General features: G+C 42.9%; 3 protein-coding genes and 1 pseudogene across 4 annotated transcripts; 3 read left to right on the forward strand and 1 right to left on the reverse strand.

Moving 5' to 3' along the window:
• Positions 1 to 487: 487 nt before the first annotated feature.
• On the forward strand, positions 488 to 4,291 carry srsf2b (serine and arginine rich splicing factor 2b). 2 transcript variants are annotated; one of them, XM_035181714.2, is made up of 3 exons: positions 488 to 1,142; positions 1,953 to 2,247; positions 3,166 to 4,291. In XM_035181714.2, exons 1-2 carry the CDS (start codon positions 730 to 732, stop codon positions 2,224 to 2,226), a joined length of 687 nt encoding a protein of 228 aa, XP_035037605.1. In that variant the 5' UTR covers positions 488 to 729; the 3' UTR covers positions 2,227 to 2,247; positions 3,166 to 4,291. The 2 variants fall into 2 exon arrangements, with proteins under 2 accessions (XP_035037605.1, XP_035037604.1); XM_035181713.2 differs by having other exon boundaries at positions 489 to 1,142; positions 1,941 to 2,247.
• Positions 4,292 to 5,338: 1,047 nt separating this feature from the next.
• eif1 (eukaryotic translation initiation factor 1) lies at positions 5,339 to 7,150 on the forward strand. Its single transcript, XM_035181719.1, has 4 exons — positions 5,339 to 5,529; positions 6,256 to 6,413; positions 6,512 to 6,613; positions 6,720 to 7,150. Exons 1-4 carry the CDS (start codon positions 5,499 to 5,501, stop codon positions 6,762 to 6,764), a joined length of 336 nt encoding a protein of 111 aa, XP_035037610.1. The 5' UTR covers positions 5,339 to 5,498; the 3' UTR covers positions 6,765 to 7,150.
• Positions 7,151 to 9,003: 1,853 nt separating this feature from the next.
• On the forward strand, positions 9,004 to 12,286 carry si:ch211-198p11.6. Its single transcript, XM_047343944.1, has 5 exons — positions 9,004 to 9,763; positions 9,855 to 9,965; positions 10,944 to 11,024; positions 11,345 to 11,446; positions 11,973 to 12,286. Exons 1-4 carry the CDS (start codon positions 9,758 to 9,760, stop codon positions 11,429 to 11,431), a joined length of 285 nt encoding a protein of 94 aa, XP_047199900.1. The 5' UTR covers positions 9,004 to 9,757; the 3' UTR covers positions 11,432 to 11,446; positions 11,973 to 12,286.
• A 2,170-nt stretch (positions 12,287 to 14,456) lies between these two features.
• Positions 14,457 to 17,885, reverse strand: LOC124854958 (annotated as a pseudogene).
• Between the last annotated feature and the right edge of the window lie 3,051 nt (positions 17,886 to 20,936).

Here is a 20,936-nt window from a genome sequence, read left to right on the forward strand (position 1 = left end):
ATGTAGAAAACACGTCGAAATGTATATATTAATGATAATATTATTTATAGTATGAAAAAACATGTTGATAACTATTGATAGTTTTGAGAAACAACTCAACACCTATTTCTATCATTTTGCTTTTAATTAATTATATATTTTTTTACAACCATTGGTTCTTCTTTTATACCTTTTGCCAGTTTTATGGTTTTATCCAAAGTTATTTTTTAATGCTAACGTGTTGTTATTGATCTAAATTTCCCTCTGGATCAATAAGGGTCTCTCTCTCTATCTATCTCTTTGATTTTATTGTAAAGCACTTTGGGCTGTACTTTATATATGAGAGCTGCTGTATGAATACATGTATTATTATATTATTATAGGTGGTGCAGGATAAAGGAAACATTCAGGTTTCTAAAAAGGTCAAGAACCGAATTTAGGTAAAAGTCCATTGTGACTCCCCCTCCTCTCCAGGTGGGGGCGGTAATGCGCTGATAACCAACCGCCATTAAACCTGCGAGGAGGAGGAGGAGGAAGAAGCACTAGAAGAAGAAGCAGCAGAAGTTCCGCCTGCTCCGGAGCTGCAGCATCTGATCCGATCCAGAAACTGAAGAATATTCAGGTTCGTGAAGATTTAAATCCGTCACAAGTGCAGAGTTCGACTTTAAACCGTGTGAGTGGACTTTTTCAACCCCCGCGAAGACTCCAGCTGCTCGTTCGAAGGCGACCAGGCCTCGCGGGCTCCTCGCCATGAGTTACGGAAGGCCTCCGCCGGACGTCGACGGCATGACTTCGCTCAAAGTGGACAACCTGACGTACCGGACCTCCCCAGAAACCCTCCGACGGGTGTTCGAGAAGTACGGCCGGGTCGGAGACGTGTACATCCCCCGGGATCGATACACGAAGGAGAGCCGCGGCTTCGCCTTCGTGCGTTTTCACGACAAACGCGACGCCGAGGACGCGATGGACGCCATGGACGGCGCGCTCCTGGACGGACGGGAGCTCCGGGTTCAGATGGCCCGGTACGGCAGACCCCCGGACTCCCACAACGGAGGCGGTGGAGGCGGCGGCGGCGGTGGCGGCGGAGGAGGTGGAGGTGGAGGAGGAGGACGGCGAGGAGGAGCGCCCCGGAGGAGCGGAGGTTATGGCCGCCGAAGCAGAAGGTAAGAACCAGTTGATGAGTGCGACGCGGTAAAATCAGGCTTTTCGCTTTGTCCTCGACCAAAACACCAGAAGACGTGTTGTGTTGATCTGAAACTGGCGCGGTTCACTTCACCATCCGGCGGAGACAAATATAACATACATGTAAATAAATCAACAGTTTCTCCGTAAATAACCAAACTCCTGAATTCACCAGGAGAAAGTAATGATCCAGTATTGATCATCATCACACGTGCTCAGATAAGTACCCGCGAGTCAGAATGCCCTGAATAACTAATTCTAATAGTTTTCTTACAATTACCACCATAAACTCTCTCTATATATATTTATAGCACTATTCTTAAAAAAACGTTACTTATTGCCCACCAAGATATAAAACCACATGAGATAAAGCAGTGAAAGTAAATAAATATTATAAATTGTACAAACTAACGAATGTAAGTCAAACATTCCTGAAAGCTTAGTTAGAAGTTATGTGGTTGTGTGAGTTTAGTTTCTGTTTGAGTTCCACAGTGAGGTGGCTCTTGTAACAAAAGATCGGCCTTTGCCACAAACTGACCTGAGCAGGGAGGGAACATGCAAGCTCAATAAATCTGAGGTGTATTTTATTTTTGCAGTAATCGGGATTGTAATCTCAGGACATCTGATCTGCTGATGTCAGTTTATTATCTATGACGGAAGTGAAACTCTGATATCTGTTGGGGTGTCCGTGTGACTCCCTTCAGGTCCCAGTCTCTCTCACTTCATTTCCAGCTGTTTTCACTTTGCTGAAGTTAACACAACCCACTGAATGTATTCAGCTCTTCCCGCAGCCCGAGACACAAGAGACGCAGCAGGTCCCGCAGCAGGAGCCGCTCTCGTTCCCGCAGCCGATCCCGCTCCAGCAGATCCCGCTCCTACTCCAGATCCAAGTCCCACTCTCCCAGGACCAAGACCCCCAAGCCCAAGTCCCATTCTCGCTCCAGATCAAAATCCAAGTCAAAGTCCAGGTCCAGAAGCCATACCCCTGCCTCCAAAAGAGAGTCTAGGTCCAGGTCTAAAAGCCAGCCCAAGTCCGCAGCAGAAAACGGAGGTGAAACCCCGTAGAGCTCTGCACATCAGCAGCAGGTGAGTTTGATATCAAAGCACAGACATTTCATATCAAGTTTTATTTCCCTAACCCTCCTTTTCTGCAGATAATTCAGCAGGTGTCTGGTGTAATTTCAAGACCAAATTAAATCCAAACTTTTAAATAGCAACGTCTCTCCTAAGAAAAACCCTTCTGGTCGGTAGACACAGTTTTTTCATGCTTGAGTTAGTAAACAGGCTCTTAACTTTAAAGAACAGTTAAAACAAACCTTGAATGTTGGTTTAGTGCTGAGGTACCACTCCTCCATCGGCCCCTCGGGCATCAGCTGTCCTGTAGGAGGAGGGTGTTAGGGTAGTGGTGCTTGAGAGGAGTTGAGGTTTGTCCAGGCTCAAGTCATCCCCATTTTGTATAATTTCACCTCTATTCTCGTGTTTACTAAAGAAAGCTTTCTGAAATTTTTAACTTCCTCCCTGTGACTATAAAGTGAGTTATCGGCGCTCTGTCCAGTTCGTTGTTTAAATCCATAGGCGAAGCTGGTGGTGAGACGTCCTCGACAACAGAGAGTAGGTTGTTGTCATGGCGCTCCATGTTGAGCTGCTGGTCACTGTCGACTCACCGAGGGGCATGGTGCACATTCAGAGCTATTGGCTGCTGGTAAAACACCCACATTCACGACTGTTCCCTCCATAGCTTCATGCTTTTACCAGAAACGCGTAGATATGAGGAATCAAACATGTGACGTTGTTTCACGTGGATTTAAAGGATAAGTTGATTTTTAGATCATTAATGTTGCTTCCTGTTTCCAATCAGTTAAGTTCAGCAAAATAAACATCGTCTCATAAATTGTGCACAAGTGATTTTTAACAAAGACGTCTGTTGGTCCGGCTTAAAACTGGAGGTTTGTAAAAGTTACTGTCTCACAAAACCCTGTTTCTAACTTTTCCTTCTTTTGGCAGTTTCAGGTGATGACGTCAGAACTTCTTAGACAGGATCCCACACGAGCGACGTGTTCGGCTGTTAAAGGTTATTACTGTGTTATCCATGCTTTGTTCTCATTTATTTAGCTTCAGTACAGCTTTTTTTTTTTCATGTCATCGATGTGCTGTGATTTTTTTTATTTCTTTTTCATAACGTTTTATCATTTATAAAAAGGGTGGAGGTCGTGTTCAGACATCACTTTCAGATGGTTCACTAGATACTCGCAGCGTCCTCTCTGCAGCCTGTATCATGGAGTGAGTTCTGCAGAGTCTCGCTTGCTTTTGAGTTCTTCATTGCAAACGTTCATATTGTAGAAATGTTGACCTGGGGGGGACCTGCTGTTTTATGCTAGCTTCTCTGTAATCTCACTCTGTGATACAGGCGTCAACATAATGAGACATAAACATCAGGGCCTCACTTCAAACATTTACTCCTAAATTTCTTTTTCAGTCTGGAATAAAAAAGACATCCAAAGTGACCCTAACCATAGTAAATGTAAGGAAAGGCCTTTAGTTTTCCCTTACTTCATTTCACACACACACCAGTTAACTCGTTAAATTGAAGTAATCCCTCATTAAACAACACAAATGCTTCCTTCCTTTGGTTGCTGCCGCTCAGGGTGTTGTCTGTGTAGTCAGGACAGTTGTTTATTCTAACTCAAGTTAAATATAATCACATGTGAAGTACAGTAAGTTGAGTGCAACTTTCAAGTGTGGGTAAAGGTCATCAATGTGTAGAATGTGTCATGTCCGATTTTAAGGTAAAACTCGTCTCCTCGAGTCATTTTATTTTAAAGGATATCATTTGCTGCACTCTTAGACACTGTTTTGTTCTTCATTTTCTCTTTTTTAATTTCTGATCCTAATCCTGCCTGTATGTGTTTTTGTGCACTAGGCGCAGTTGTGTAGCAGTTGAATATTGCTGGTTAGCTGTTAAGGTGGCCTGTTGCTCTGCTGAGTGCTTGGATGTATCCAGTATTCTCCAGAAAGCTCCTGTGACTACCAGTGGTACGGTTGCTACAGTCTCATGCTCTGTACCATGACATGTTTATTTCCCATGTGATCCAAAAATGAGACCTTCAATAAAGAATTATTTGGTATTTTTTATGGCCTGTTTTTTATTCCTCAGATTATTTTTGGTGTTTAATACATGCCGTTGATAAAAGTATAACATGCGCTTCAGACTGATGATTTGATCTTGTTTTCTAATTTGAAAAGTAAATGGACCCTCTGCAGTAAAAACTTCTTTAAATGTAAAAGCTTGTTCTATACATGGGCTTGTTTATAATTCATCAGTTTGTTATGTCGCTTGTCTCAATAAAAAAATATTTGTATAGCCCATATTCACAAATCACACTGTCTCATAGGGCTTAACAAGGTGTGACATCCTGTTCTTAACCCTCAACAAGAGTAAAATCAACCATATTAACAGGGTAGAAGCCTCATTCATGTGAGGATCCCTCACCCAGGACGCACGGGACTGCAATAGATGCTGCGTGTAGCTGAACATATTCACAAGTGAAGGAATGGGTTGTAAAAAGTAGGGGTAAAATATTATTACATGATAAACAGCACAAATATGTCTCAGCCTAAGAGATGTATGTTTATATATATATATATAATGCAGTATGAGCAAAGTACAGTTTTAAGTTTCTCCATTAAGTGTAGTGTTTTTTATATAATTGACTATTTCAATATTTGTACATGCTCCGTAGAATTTCTAATATATTACTGATTTATCTACAAAATATGAAAAATAAAATTTGTGCTCCAACTAATATTTTAATACGTTTCTTACCTATTTGTGCTATGTATATACGCGCACTTCAATTAAAACTGTTACTCTTAATTACTGCCTCTTATGTGTGAGTACACCTACATCTCTACGTCTATACATCTGTCTATTCATCGATCCGTCTAAATATATAAAACACAACTACTAATAACTAGTAACTTTGCAGTAAGTGTAAATTTAACTATTAAAAAATAAATATTCTGAAATATAAGTTTTGTATTTTTCCTGTTGACCATATTCTCAAATGGTGACGTCACCATTCCAGTAAAGTGGGACCTATTGGGGCGTGGCTGGCTGGTGACGTGGCGACGTGGTGACGTCAGTTTCGGGGCGGGGCAATAAAAGCTTGTTTTCCAGCCGCTGGAGGACTTCGGGCTCCATTTTGTGAGAAGCTGTGACGAAGCGAGTGTTGATCCACCGACAGAAACCAGACCAGGAACAGCTCCACAGGCACAGACCGCCGACTCACCGCCCGCTACACAAGTTATCATCCGAAAAGGAAATCCAATCTTATCGTATGTCCTCTATCCAGAACCTCCAAACTTATGGTGAGTGCCTTTTATCCGAGGGCGAAGACCCAGGGTGGGGGAGGGGTGGGAGCTAGCGAGGCTAGCAGGGCTAACGAGGCTAACGTCCAGCTTCAACTGGAGCTTTTATCGCTTTGATTTCGGTCATCGTCACAACTCGTGTTCATCCAAGGGACCAGGTCCGTAGAACCACCGACCTGCAGTGAACCCGTGTGACGGTTTGAATTTCTGTCTTCGTCACCAAGCTGCTTGTTGTTCGATCGGCCGCCATTAGGCCTACATGTCCCCGCTAACGCGTTAGCCTATTCTTCTGACGTGCTAGCATCGATGGTGAAAATCGTGTTTCTGCTAATAAATCCACCATAACTCTGATTTGATTGACTCGTGTCCGAGGGGAGATATTTATCATCGATGTGCAAACGAAAGTTTCTACGTCATGACGGGGCCATTTCGTCCGATCGGTCGTGTTTACTGACCGGAAGCCGCCGCGGAGCTGTGGCTCCTGGCTGCCAGGCCGCAGTAAGCTGTTAGCTGCTAGCTGCATGGACGTCTGCGCAGTTTCTAATCTGAAATATGACACCGCACCGTGGGAATCTAGATTTTCACTTCATTTGAAGTCGAAAAAACGGATAAAATGTGAAATATCTGGTTATTACAGAAAAATAGGGACATTTACTGGTATGACGATCGAACGGTGTAGAATCCAGATGTGTATAACAAGCTGTTCTTCTGCCCCCTCCTCTCCAGACCCCTTTGCTGATAAGGGTGATGACCAACACCCAGCTGGGACTGAGGACTACATCCACATAAGAATCCAACAGCGGAACGGCAGGAAGACCCTCACCACTGTCCAGGGCATCTCCTCCCAATATGACAAGAAGAAGCTAGTCAAGGCCTTCAAGAAGGTGGGATTTTCTGTTTCAATGTTTCTCTATCCAGTTGGTCTTGAAGACCAGATCATGGCGTGTCTGACTCACAGGTTTATTGTTTTGCTCCTAAACAGAAGTTTGCCTGCAACGGGACTGTGATCGAGCACCCAGAGTATGGTGAAGTGATCCAGCTGCAGGGTGACCAGCGCAAGGATATCTGCAAGTTCCTCACTGATGTAAGTCAGAAGAGTCCGACGGGGTTATTTTCATGCTTTGTTTGGAACATTGGTGAAGTGGGTCAGGGGTCGTTTTCACTGATCAGCCCTTGTTCTGTCTTTGCAGGTTCACCTGGCCAAGGATGAGCAGCTCAAAGTCCACGGCTTCTAGAAGCTGCAGATCAGCCCTCTCCCCGACTCTCCAGGAAGGCCATTAACCCCCCTCCCCTCCTCCCTTCCTCCTATGTGCTGCTGTTGGCCCCCCCCTCGTAGTCCCACCAGCTCCTACTAGCTAACACGAGATTTACCTCTTGACAAACATGGGACTCTGTAACACCGACCCCCTACAACACCAGGGGGCAGGCTCGCTCTCACAAAGACAGGCCACTGCAGCTCCACACAACATCAGGGATGGGGGTGATGACCCCGCCCACTTCCTCCTCCCCCTTGTTTATTCCTTTATTTTTTATTTTTAGGTATTGTGTCGCAATAAAGACACTATTTCATGTAACTTTTTGTTTTGTATTCAAGGTGTTTCAATAAAACGATGAGTCTCCATGTGTTGGAGTTGTGTCATGGGGAACGGGGGGGGGGTCACATCTGTTCCAACTGATGTGGATAATTGAGAAGCCTGCAGCGGGGAGGAGGGGTCGGGGGTTTGTCTGCATGATTTGTCAGTCTTGTTTTTTCCTTAACATCACATTGCTGTTTACATGTCTAGCTGCCTGCTCTCAGGTTAGAGAGCTGACTGTCTCCGGCACCTAAAATGTTTAATTTAATTATTTGTTCAATTATTTTCCTGCTAATGCAAGTTTAAAACTAAGTGGATGTTCTCTGGTGATTTAGTTCAGAGCGAGTCCCGTGTGGACGGCTGAGTCGGTTCCCTATGATCACATGAACCTTCTGGAGTGGGAACAAGTTGATGCTGGTTTCTTTGGGAAACACCATTTAAGGTGGTTGAAATAAGTCATTTTGGATTAACTGGTAAATAAAGTCCTGCTCTGGTGGATGACCAGCTTTCTCATCCAAAAACAAAACTCCCCAAACCTGTGTTTATTCACACTTGAATCTTTAATTTCCTCTATTGCAATAATGTATAAATAACTACGTAGTAATGCAGTTCAATTTAAAGCCATGGCCAGGTCACACTGTGCTCCTTTGACTGACGAGGGATCGAGTCTGTTTTGCAAAATCCACATTTGGCTCAATAAAGTTCATGCAGTTGATGAGCCTGTCCTGTTTTTTTCCTATGCTTGTTATATTTATTATAAATGTGATCTCTGGACCAATAGACCAATTCAAGAATGCTTAGTCAGTTAATGATGCAACAACTCGCATGGAAGGTGTCTCTGGGCTGAACCACATTGACCACATGCTTCTGAGAATGTTGGAACCAACTGGATTCACTTAATGTGTCCTGTTTTTTATCTATTTAGCAGAATCAGCTGTTCAGTTAGTTTCCATTGGTCGAACCATGCAGTGACAACCCTTCAAATATACGACAGAAAAGGAAAAACATACTTATGTCATCACAAATAAATGACAAACAGACTTCATGTGTTTAATTGAATGAACACGGAGATCAATGCAAAGAGTTGATTTAATGAACTAGATGAACTTTCTTACAAGTAGTTCAGTAGAATTGAGGTGATTGAGCATCAACAGAGAACTGAACTCACTGAGGTAGAATGTGAAGACTGTTGTTGGCTCCACCTGTGGTTAGAAACCGAGACTCAGCACTACACCAAGAGGGTTGTGGTTTGGTACAAACGTTCACCTGGACTGAGCTGATTCGATTTTGGTGCCGTGGGTCAAAGGTCAAGGTCACAGGACTGTCCGAAGGGAATTTCATTACATTTGGTACAATTCACCTGGGTTAACTGATTAGATTTCAGGGGTCAAAGTCCCGGTGGCTCAATAAAACAAGTGTTTACGTGTTTATTTGGTAGTGTTCCTCTTGTTGAGGGTTAAGAACAGAGCATGTTGCATATGGACTAAACAAATAAAATGTGATTGATTCATATAAAGGTCACAGTGACCTTTATATGAATCAGGGGAGAAAGGATGTAGAAACATGTTCACGTGCTCTGGTTGAGGAACTAAACCACAGGCCTGTGATTCTGCTTTATTTATATTCTCTCACACATTTTCATCACCTCGCGTTTTTTATTTTGCCTTTTCGTTTTCTGCCCTGCCGCTCCTTTGTCCCCTCGCCGTGACCCGTCGGACCTTAAGGAAAACGCAGCCGCCGCCAAAGCTAAAGTTAAGTGTTGTTTTGCTAGCAGGCGGCAGAATCAAAGCTTTTTCTACTTTTAGCAATAAAAACCTAAGAATGTGACTTTACGTTAAATCTCCTGACGACCACTCCACGAGCTCATGATGAAGACACAGGAGCGACCTGAGCGGTGAGACGCTGCCAGCGGGTTCACTGCAGTTCAGCTGTTAGCTAACTGCTGTTAGCTAACAGCTGTTAGCACCCTTTATATTTATTATTCCTGTATTTCCCGCTGATAACTTGTGCTCCTGCAGAGAACCATGTTCCCTCTGGAGCACCGAGACCCTCTGAGTCTTCTCAGGTTCCATCAGAGGAGGAGAAGCTGCTGTTAAACACACTGAACATCAGAGGAGCTGCTTCAGGGAAAGACTTTAAAACTAAACTTTAGAATTAAGAGAAACTTTTCTCTATACTTCAGCTTTGAACTAAACTCTCACTCCTGCACTTTTATCATTTATCACTTTCTTCTTTTCTGTGGTTCTCATGTTACTTTAAATCTGTTCTTATATGAAGTACATTTTAACATGTTATGTTCATTTGATCTATATTGTATGTGAAGCACCTTTCAGAGGTCAAAGCTGAATTTATTGTTTGAAAGGTTTTATACAAAGTTTATTATCATTACTTTTACTCAGCAGGGGTTGAAATGTATTCAGTTACTCATTAGAAGTAGAGTACTTGTACTTGAGTATTTCCTTTTCACGACTTTCTTTACTTCTACATTTACACACAGATTGTGGTGAATGGGATTCTCTGGGAATAATTTGATCAGACTGAAACACTTTCCGTATATTTGTGAATAAGATGTTTTTGGAGTGTTAACATAAAAACCAGGTCTGTTTTCATTCCAGATGTGATCCCTGTTGAAGATTTCTCCTCAAACAGACACGATGCCAGTAAGAATTGATTCTTGGATATTTGATCAGATGTAATATCTTCTCTGTCAGATTCACTCGTACACGTGACTCTGTTGGTCGTGTTCCTCAGGTGCTGAACATCTGGGAGCTGTCCATCCCGCTCCCAGCTGTTCTGATGATCACTCTGGGTGTTTACATGACGGTTCTGGGCATCGGGCTGTGGATCCGATTCTGTCTCAAGGTTGGTGCTCGGAACGCAGTCAGTGTATCTGCAGAGCAACGTCTAATGTCAACTGAAGGAAACGTGCACAGGTCGATAAAGGACAGGCTCCTTTTCACTTGAAACTCATTTTGATTAAAACAAAACGTTATTTCATCAGACTAGTTTTCACATAGAATCTAGATTTTATCATATAAAATTATAGATTTGTGTTATTGAGGATTCAAAAGAGATTGTTCATATTAAAAATACAGATTTCCCATTTCCCACTAATATTATTGTTGGGGTTAAAATGAACCTTACATATCAAACTGCAACTTTTATTAGTTTCACATGGATTAAATTATTTTAATTTTAAAATTGGATTCAACTTAAGGTATTTAACGCGGTGAACTGAATGAGCAGACTTCTTTTTAACTATATTTAAATACAAACAAGATCATCGGTATTATATAAAATGATACCAACATAAAGTTTGAGAAACAAGCCAACAAAACAAGAACCCTCCAATGAACCAACACAAGTTATTACTGAGTGAAAAGTTCTTCACATCCTGACATTGTTGACAGTTATGATCCGTCTCACCGAGGCTGAGACACAACAGGACGTCCACGTCCTCGCCAAGTAGCAACCGAACAATTCTGTACTTATCAAACTATGTTTTTATTATCAGAACAACTTAAAGTAAGTAAGTTAGTAAGACTGGTCTCTTGGTTTCCGAGTGGACAAAGTTCCAAACAAACAAATCATCTAAACAGAAATCGAGCATCGCTACATCAATCAGATATCAACTAATGAAATTCAATAACTAAACATCCTTATTAACCAGAAACAGGCGACTTCCTGGTCAGATAGTGTCTGGCTCTGTGTCTCTCTGTTTGTCAAAGTACACACGAGTTCAACACTTAAAGCTCTGATTTCTGCAGCTGTCTTCTCTCAGGACCTGTTCCTCAGACTTTCATGTGTGACTGCTGTCCCAACATCTCTGTTTGTGAACAGTGCTTCAGACTGGCTGAAATGTGCAACTGTCGCCTGCCAACCATGCGTTCATGTCTGGCCGATTCGTGTCCTGCTCCGACTGTAAGTAACCGACAAGCCCTCTGGATTTTATCTCCAGTCTGGTCTTCTCATCTGCACCAAGACTGAAGTTTCCACTTGAAACACTCCTGTTCATTTAGGAACCAGAGTCTGACACCAGAACGGAGCTTGTCAACACACAACATTATCTCAAGAAATACATTTGTGAGTTAGAATGCACAAAGTTCTTGTTTTATTCTTACATAATTCAATCACACGACAGGTGTTGTCATGTTTGTCTAATCAGACTGCCTGTGACTAACTCCTATTTACAGAAAGTTTGAGAGACATTGGGTGATTTAGTGTCGGACATGTTTTCCCAGTGTGCCAAGTGGGACTGTGCCTGCACCTGTCAGCCTCCCGAGTGCGAGTCCTGCAACTGCCTTTGCTTCGAGATCAGGATCAAGTAGAAGAAGAGGACTCAGGTAAACTTAGGCCAGAGTCAGCAACAGGCTCCTCGTTGCACCGCTGGAACTTTGTAGTAGGTCGACAGGCCGGAGTCTGTGATGAAGAAAAGTTATATTTATTTACAAAAATCGTAAATTTAGCCAAGAATTCAACAAAAATAACTTAAACCATAGAACAGATTCACTTAACTGAATCCTGAATTAGTTGAATCTAGTTCAGGAAGTTTAAAGTGAACTGGGTCACAGATCTCATCTCTGGTTCAAACACATGGATCCAAGAGACATTTCACCTGTTATTGAGTTCACAGGAGGTTGAGGGACGGAAGAAAGGATGAATGATGATGAATTGATGATTTATCTGGATAATATGCAGCATAAACATAAATTAACTGATGCGTACAATTACTACCTCAAATAATAAATAAATATGAATAAGTTCCTTACATAATTCATGCATCCACTTAGTAAACAAAGTGTCTGAGTCTGTATGGAAGAAGCCTTTTGTGTGAGTAGATATTGAAACAGTTTCTTCTTTGTTTCACAGTCGTCATGTGTCGGATCACACAGAAGTTCTGCTGTTCTCCATCTGGAGGCACCTTCTCTGTTTTACAGTAAATTCAACCTTAATGTGTTTTTTATTATTTCTCAACGTGTCTGATCTCCTGCCTCCGTCTGTGGCTCCGAGTTCTGGCTCCGTCGATTTTTATATTCTATTTTTTAATGTTGTTTTTGTGGAATTTGTATCGTCAGACTTTAATGTTCGAGAATGTTGTAAAAGAGACTGAAGTTGCTTGTTGCTGTTATTTCATACATTTATATTTTTCTTTTTTTCTAAAAGTTGTATTAAATTCTGAAAAGAAATGGATCTGGCCATTTATTTTGTCCTCAGATGTTTCAGATGTGTGGGGGGTGCAGTGGTGTCAACTGACCTAAGTTCAGTTAGTTAAAGCTGGTTAAGACTTTTGAACGTTAAGACATAAAATCACCTGTAAACATCCAAATGCTTTTAAAGCTTGAACTTTTCTTTAAGGGACAAATAGAGGTTTTCAGAGAGATTTTGTCCAAATCCACGCCTCATTCTGGGTTTCCAAGTTTAGTGGAAATCTGATCAGTAGTTTTCTTAAGTGTAAACACACATGAGTGCAAAACAGTGCTTCAGATTCACTGCAGTTTTATTTCATGGAAAGATTTGACTTCAAGTTGTTCATCAGTGTCCAGTCAGACATCCCCCTGCAGCGCTGGGGAGGACGCGAGGTAGTGGACTGCTGACAGTTTTCTTTTCATCAGTTCACGAACCAGGGATGAGTTGAACTCATCTGCAGCGTAATTGACAAGAACTCATCGCTCTGCATGTGAGCAATGAATCACTGAATCACACAGTATTTAAAAAGATTCAATCATCTTCAGTATTCAGAATTCTGATACAAAAGATTATATGGATTGTTATTTAACTGATTTAAAAAAGGTAAAAACAGGTGCAGAGCCATGAGATTCTGGAACGAGAGGCTTCACAGTATCATGTTTAGTGCAGCTTAAACAATTCTTCATCTCAACACATTTCATATAAGACTGTAAATTCAAACATTAAAGGAGACATATCATGTTTCTTCACTGTTTCTTTCCTCTACTGTTTTAAACCATGAATGTAGAAGTTCTGCAAAGTTCAAAAGTCTGTGATAAAAGGAGAACCCCCTCTGTTCTTCTGTGACAGGAGCTCAAAGTGGTGAGATGAATAGAAGAGGCTCCCTTTAAAGTTTCTGGAAGATCATCATCATTTATCCGCTTTGTCGAGTGTTGAGTCTATGCAGTTCTTCAAAGGAAAGTGCCGATCACAATCTGCTCCTCGTGCTGGAGCTTCTATCACAGATTCCTTCACATTCACGCACAAGCATCATCACTAATCACAGATCAAGCTGGAGGTTTCTATAAGAAGAGCTGGAGACTCAGTGAGAGGAGGACGAGGTGGAGGAGGAAGTGAGTGAGGGCCCCGCTGCTGCTGGTCGGGATGGAGGTGGAGGTGGAGGTGGTGTTGGCTGCTGTGGTGCTGCTGCTGCTGGAGGCCGGAGACAACAACTTCCCCAAGTTCTCAGAGAGGAATGTGTTGTACTTGTCCAGTTTGGGGAAGACGGTCACAGTTACCGCTCGTGTTTTTCTGGTGGAGCTTTCAGCTGATAACACGGCCGCCTGGAACCAAGAGCCGTCCTGCTTACACATCAGCGGGCCCCCAGAGGCCCCCTGAGCAAACAGCAGAGAGAGAAACATCACATCCAACAAGCTGTTTGGATCTGAACCATGAAAAGATCCACATTCAAGCGGTTTTCAGATGTAAAGGCGTGGAAATTGGTTCAGACCTTTTCATACTTTATTTTATATTTCATATATTTCATTTCTGCCAATAGAACCTTTCACCTGAATCTTACACACTGGACCTTTAAACGATCTTAATACTCTGACGGAGAAAGTTGCTTCACATGTTTTATTTACATGACAGTAAATAGTATTTTTCTTGATTTCACTGAATGTGCTTTTCTTAAAGAGAACATTCGTTGAACTTCTCTTTTTCACCTGCTGTGAATGAGACACGAAGTTTGACTCTTGTTCAGAACTAAAACTAGCTGGGGTTAGACATCGTCAGCTGAGGGTCGACACCCACATTAATAATATCACAATAATAATAATAATCTCATTATTAACCTTCTGCGTCTGTGACTCCTGTACAGAAGCTGTCCGTCCCCGACGCTGCTGTTTGAGTCGGACAATCATCGCCTGACCTCCTGCAGAACTTGTTCCTCTGAAGTGGAAGAATAAGAACATGTGAATCACATATCATGATGTAAGACGTGTCAAACCGTGAGAGGAACTCACCCCCCCCTCGTCCAGAGCTCCAGCCGGAAGCCCAGCACGTGGAGCCCTCACTGAAGCTCCGCCCAGTGTCCAGGCAGAGGGGCTGGATGGGTCGGACAGCGCCGGGCCGATTCCAGAAAGACCACACATTGGAGCCGGTCAGTTTAGGTGATGATTTGTCACGCTAGCGCCACCAAAGGGGATTCGCACTTTTCTGTTTCAGACGACCCAGGACGACGGTCCACTCAGACGCTGCGGGTGAACTGTGGGAGTGAGAGTGAACCACATGAGGCCTGAGGAGAACTCGAGTCTTTAAACGCCTGATGTGCTTCCATCCCATAGACTCCTCTTCCTCTCACTGTCCAGAGATGAAGCTCAACAGATCTGTGTTGTACTCTCCTGGTGTCTTACCTTGAAAAACAGTTGGCCTGACTCAGCACAGCGTCCACGGCCACCAGTGTCCCGCCACACACGTGACTTCCATTCTTCTGCAGACTCGCCATCCACGGCCACACGCCAGCCGTCACCACTGAGCTCCCCCCCAAGATCCGAGTATTCAAGGGGGCTCGGCCGCAGACCACAGCTGGAGAGAGAAGACAGAAGAAGACAGTTCAGCCAGTTTACCCAGTTTAAATAGAACCAGTGAACAAGTCTCATTTAAAGGTTAAAAACCAGCTGATACAGAGACTCACGTTGGGCTGTGGTCGTGGGGGTGGTGGTGGTGGTGTTGGTGGGAGGCAGGACGATGGTGGGTGGGAGACCTGGACAGGTGACGCTCAGGTCGCTGTCAGTCCCACTGGAGGAGAAGGTGACGAGTCTGCTGGTTGGTGGTGAGACGTGGGCTGTTGATCCATGCCTGATGGCGAGACACTCGGGTGTGTAGACTCCTGGGAAATTAGGCAACGCACAACCTTCCAAAACTCACCACGCCTCCTGGATCCAGCGGCCGTTCTGCTTGCTCACCATCAAGGCCGAGTCTCTGTGGGACAGGAAGCGCCAGGGAGATGGGAAACTCCTTCACAGGAAGTAAAGACACAAAACAGGCGGTGAGATGATCACCTGACACGAAGTCCTTCCTCCGGCTCAACCCGGCACAGATCATGCTGTCTGTGATTTTACCCCACGCCGAAGTCACAGTTACACCGTCTGTTCCCCACCACCGCAATTCCTCCACTCTATCAGGTTCTTTTGGGGAAGTAGTGGAACTGAACAGAACCACTAAAGAAACACGTTTAAACCCGCTCTTACTTCAAAGGAACAAATATCAATTCACTGCATCATCAGGTTTGTCATGTGTCATCCATCCATCATCCATCATCCATCCATCCATCCATCCATCATCCAACATCCATCATCCATCCAACATCCATCCATCCATCATCCATCCATCATCTATCATCCATCATCCATCCATCATCCATCATCCATCATCCATCATCATCCATCATCCATCATCCATCATCCAACATCCATCTCCATCATCCATCATCCATCATCCATCCATCATCCATCATCCATCATCCATCATCCATCATCCAACATCCATCCATCATCCATCATCCATCATCCAACATCCATCCATCATCCATTCACTATCCATCATCCATCATCCATCATCCATCATCCAACATCCATCCATCATCCATCCATCATCCATCCATCATCCATCATCCATCATCCATCATCCATCCATCATCCATCCATCATCCATCCATCATCCATCATCCATCATCCATCATCCATCCATCATCCAACATCATCCATCATCCATCATCCATCATCCATCCATCATCCATCCATGATCCAACATCCATCCACCATCCATCATCCATCATCCATCATCCATCATCCATCATCCATCATCCATCCATCCCTCCACCATCCCTCTTTCTTTACCTCCTGACCCGATTCTGCCCCAGCCAGTGACCCAGGAGTCGGTACCACTGTGGAAGACGCTGTCGGGGGCGGCGAGGCAGACGGGCCGGATGTAGTCGGTGAAGGTGACGGGTGAGGAGAGCTTCAGGAGGGAGATGTCGTTGTCATTGGTAAATGAGTTGTAGCTGGGATGCTTGATGACCCTTGACACGGTGTGGGACACCTCGTTGGGGTTGGACCCTTCTTGTCTCTGACGTCCCAGGTACACGACCAGGTTGTTTGTGCTGGAGCTACGATGATCAGACGAGAAACTTAATGCTGTGGTTTATTTTCCCCAACAACAGCCACACCACAGCGCCCACTGATTTCATTCTTTAATTAACACAAATCAATACAACAAAAGTACATTCAATAAATCAACCATGAATCCACCAGGCTCTTCTGCCAGTTTGACCATGGGAGGGCTTCACTGTGATGATCTCTCCTAAAGTAGGACACTATCAAATACACATTTAGTTCAGTTATTATTTGTGTCTTCTCTCACCTGGGGAAGCAGTGAGCAGGCTGCTGCACCCATTCTTTGTTACTTAATGAGCCATCCTCCACAGAAGTGACTACCAGATCTGTGTATACTGGCCTGCCAGGGCCAGCTGCCCTCAGGGGCCACCTGCCCCCCAACGATCCTGGTGTTCAGAGGAGGCCGACCACAATCTGCACAGAGACACAACAAACACACAACATTCAACAACACACAGTCTGCAACACCCCCGTCCCCCTGGGACTGAGATCGTGAACACACAGATGAGGATGATGATCTGCTTCTACTTCAACATACTAATCATCTCAGAGGTCGAGACCTTGAATCCCAACTGACAACTCACCTCTTCAGAACTGATTCAATGTGTGACAGTGTTATTTTTTTAAATCTTGTTTTAAGTGACTTATAGAATAAAAATTATAATTATCATTATTATTACGACCCTGTTAACAACAACAACATATTCACAGAAACTTACCAGCGAGTTGTGAGCGAGACTCTGAAAAACAGAAAACAAATCTGAGTCATCACTTCAACAATGAGTCATCACTTTCATTTCTATGTTCATATAAACTCATGATTCATCTTTCAGCAGCTGGAGACAAAGCAGGTTTACAGAGTGACGGATCTCAGCTCACAGTAAATCTTCTGCATAAGAAACGGCGGCGAGCAACTGGGATTTTGACACTTTGAAAACCGGTTGCTGTTGATTCTGGAGTGTTTAAAGTTCACGCCTTTGTCCCTTCAACGCTCTCTGACAGGTTCATCAAATACGCCTCGTGTGCTGCTTCTCAGACTGGTTTGACTGCCCCGCCTCAGGTGGTTTCAGCTTCTACTTCCTGGTGTCGACTTGATTTTTGTATTGCAGCCACAAGCCGTGGTGTGACGACAGACACACAGCTGACGCTCACTCAGTGTGTAAAACACTTATCTGAGACAAGAGGATTATTATGTGCTGAAGCTACAGCAGATAATTATTCAGTCAGTTTCTCTCCATCATTCCTGTATCGTATTGTCATTAATGCTGTTTAATCTATAGGTTGAGATTTTTTTTAGCCATGAATGGTGTCACTTCGATTTTACTGATCATAAGGATGGAGAATCATTTTCTGATCAACCTAAACTTTAGATTTTCTCTATTATTTATTGTGATTGTGACTCTATCGATCAATATATTTGATGACCTGACCTTGACTCCATCGGGCTCCAAAAGTTAATGATGGAGATAAACTCCCAAATGATATTCTCAACAAGTTTGTTGAAAATGACGGGGGTGGAAAATAAATGCCTTGCCTCAGGCTGGGTTTGTCAAACAAGTTTCTGCTGCTCAGTGTCACATTTAAATGAGTGGAACGCCTCTGAAAACAAAACTATTCACTTGAGAATTAACGAGTTTCATCGACCCTCTCAGCCGGACACGACTGGTCACATATCAGCGATGCCAGAGGTCACATGGTCCACTGACCTCCCACCCCAGTTAACGATGCTGGGTTATCCGTCCATGTCAAAGGGAAATGACCTGAAATTTACAAAACTACAAAAACAGATGGAGAAAAGAACGAGGTTTGTGCTTCACATGTTTTAATAATTAAATGAAACCTTTGAATGCACTCACTCTACATGTAGATTCCTGTTCTGATCCAAACAGGATTGCCCACACATTCAAGACAAAACCTCATGACTCTCAAACTCCTCAGAATCAGTTAAAAGGAAAATATTGTTTTAATTATAATTATTTTTGTTATTATTTTAATGTCAATATTTATTTATCTATCAATTTCCACAATCTGTAAACGCTTTCTGTAAGGATCAAACGCCTTCACAAGTCTTCACTCTGCTTCCGCCTGTTGAGCATCGAGGTTCATATTTTAAATTATTAATGTGAAAAGCTGAAATCAGGTTGATGCCGGGAAGCAAGAAACTCTTTTCTCAACTTTTACACTTATTGTCTCTTAATTCATGTGAGATAAGAATTAAACTGAGTAAAACAGTAGATTATTGTTACAATATTTGACTTTAAACAATATTCTGTGATAAAACAACACTCAGGTTCACAGGAGGCACTAATCTTTAATTTAAGATCTTATACAACTTCATGGAACCAGGACGGAACAATGAAATAAATGATTAGATTCAATTAAATCTAATTTAAATAAATGTCTATTTGCTGGTAAAAAGATCACATGATCACAGATTAAGTTTATTTAGGGATAATCTTTTTAATATTATTTACAGTTTAAAAAACAAAATAAAATGTGACGTTTAAACTTTGAAACCTGATGAATCTTCTTTAAAAAGCAGATTTTGTTGAACAATTGATGATCAGACACGCTTAAACCGAAGTTAAACTGATCCTGTCGTCCTGCAGCTTTAAAGACCACTGAGCTTCTGCTTAATGGTTTTTAAACATTGTCCAGCACATATTCTGGTTGTTTTTCATGGACAGCTACTTGTTTCCATGACTTCACTTCCTCCTGAGAGTTTTGTACAGATCTGAAGCTGAGGATAGTTCTTACTCTGGCCAGGATGAGTAGCTGCCACACAGACGACTTTGCAGAGAGCCATGAGTGAAGGTGGAAATCCTGTGATCTGCTGCAGCAAACTTATTTATTATCTCTCTCTCTCTCTCGGCCCCGTGAATACTAAACATGCCTCGCTCTACCTCTGACATTGTTACCTGCCGGGGACACGCCCACACAGCTAACCACAAATCAGCTGCTTCCATTCAGCAGAACATTAATCACCACATTAATATGAAACTTTTACATTTGTCCTGAAAACCAATTAAAAGCTCAATAAAAGTCACAGTTTATTTTTAAAGATGTTGTTGATGTTTCCATTCACATCACTGACACGGTCGAATGATCCAGGATCAGTTTTTAAATAACATCTGTGCATGAGAACTTTTCTTTTTCCTCTCGCAGTGAGGACGACCCCTCAGAGCTTCCTGGTGGCCCTCCGGGGCCCCGACCCAGAGGCTGGGAACCGCTGGACTCAAACTAACGTCTTAAAGGGCCGGAACAACAGCAGCTTCAACAAACCCTCTCACCTGCCGACATTCCTTCACCCCCGCACAATGAGTGTCTGCTGCCAGATGTCTGATTTCTCACTGTTCAGGAGAATGAGCTCAGACTGAAAGAGAAAACTCTGTGCAGAAAAGGAATCCATTGATTTAACATTGTGAAATTCCAAAAATTGTTTTACAAGGACATGAATTCACTGTATTTGTGCACATCAGTAGATTGATATTAATATAATCAACATAATCAATGGAATCTTAAAGCAAAGTTTTTGTCCCAATATTGTTCCAGGTGCATCTTGTCCAAAACTGGACGACAAAAGTCCGATGAAATGATCGTTTCTCCTTCGGCTGCAGCGACGTCTTTCTCTATCGTTAAAGAAACGCATCTCAGAGCGTTTAACACTAGGGGGCGGAGTCTATATATGATTTAGAGAAAGTATATATTTCTTTATTAATTGACGAAACTTCCCAAAGGACAAATAAAGGTTATTTTATTTTCAGCAGTGAATGAAATGTACAACAGGAGGTGATGAGGTCGTCACGTCAGTTACGGATTCTTCACTCGAGTTAAAGGAAACAGACGGTCGACATATTTCTCTGATGGTTTGAGATGAATGGTTTCAGGAACCAGGTCAAAGCTCGGAGGCGTCGACGTGCACAGAAGCTGTAGAAGTTCAAGACAACACAGCTCAACTGATGTGTGACTTCAGGCGTTGACGTTAAAGTACGTGAACTTATCATCTTATTCTTACTTTCCTCGATGGGGACAGAGCTCATTAGCATCTTTTGTAGCCATAATTAAAACACTTCAACCAAAAATGCAAAAACTAAAAACAAACGAAGGTGAAACTCTGAAATGACCTTTGACCTCTGACGAGGATCATCAGGTTTACAAACCAGCACATTCTTAACGAATCTATAGTCAATCAAGAAATGACCAATGAGAGACTTTTTCCTCTTTTAACAATATGTTTATCGAGTTCACGTCCACTTTATCCACACAAAGGAAATGCTTCAGTGGAACCCGACGCCGCTCGCTCAGCTGCAAATACCTGAACTCAAAGTACCGGGGTTTTTCTCTGTGTTTCTATTGGTCGACGGCCTGATGCTTCCAGGAACATCATTTTCCATGTAGAGGAACTGGTTCTGCTGGTTCGTCCAGTAACACTTACTGATGGTAAGTGTTACTGGTGATGAGTCACAGAGAAACAAAAAGTCCTCACAGCAGA

Source organism: Hippoglossus stenolepis, chromosome 16 (assembly GCF_022539355.2).
Source record: "Hippoglossus stenolepis isolate QCI-W04-F060 chromosome 16, HSTE1.2, whole genome shotgun sequence".
In the NCBI taxonomy this organism is placed as follows: domain Eukaryota; kingdom Metazoa; phylum Chordata; class Actinopteri; order Pleuronectiformes; family Pleuronectidae; genus Hippoglossus; species Hippoglossus stenolepis.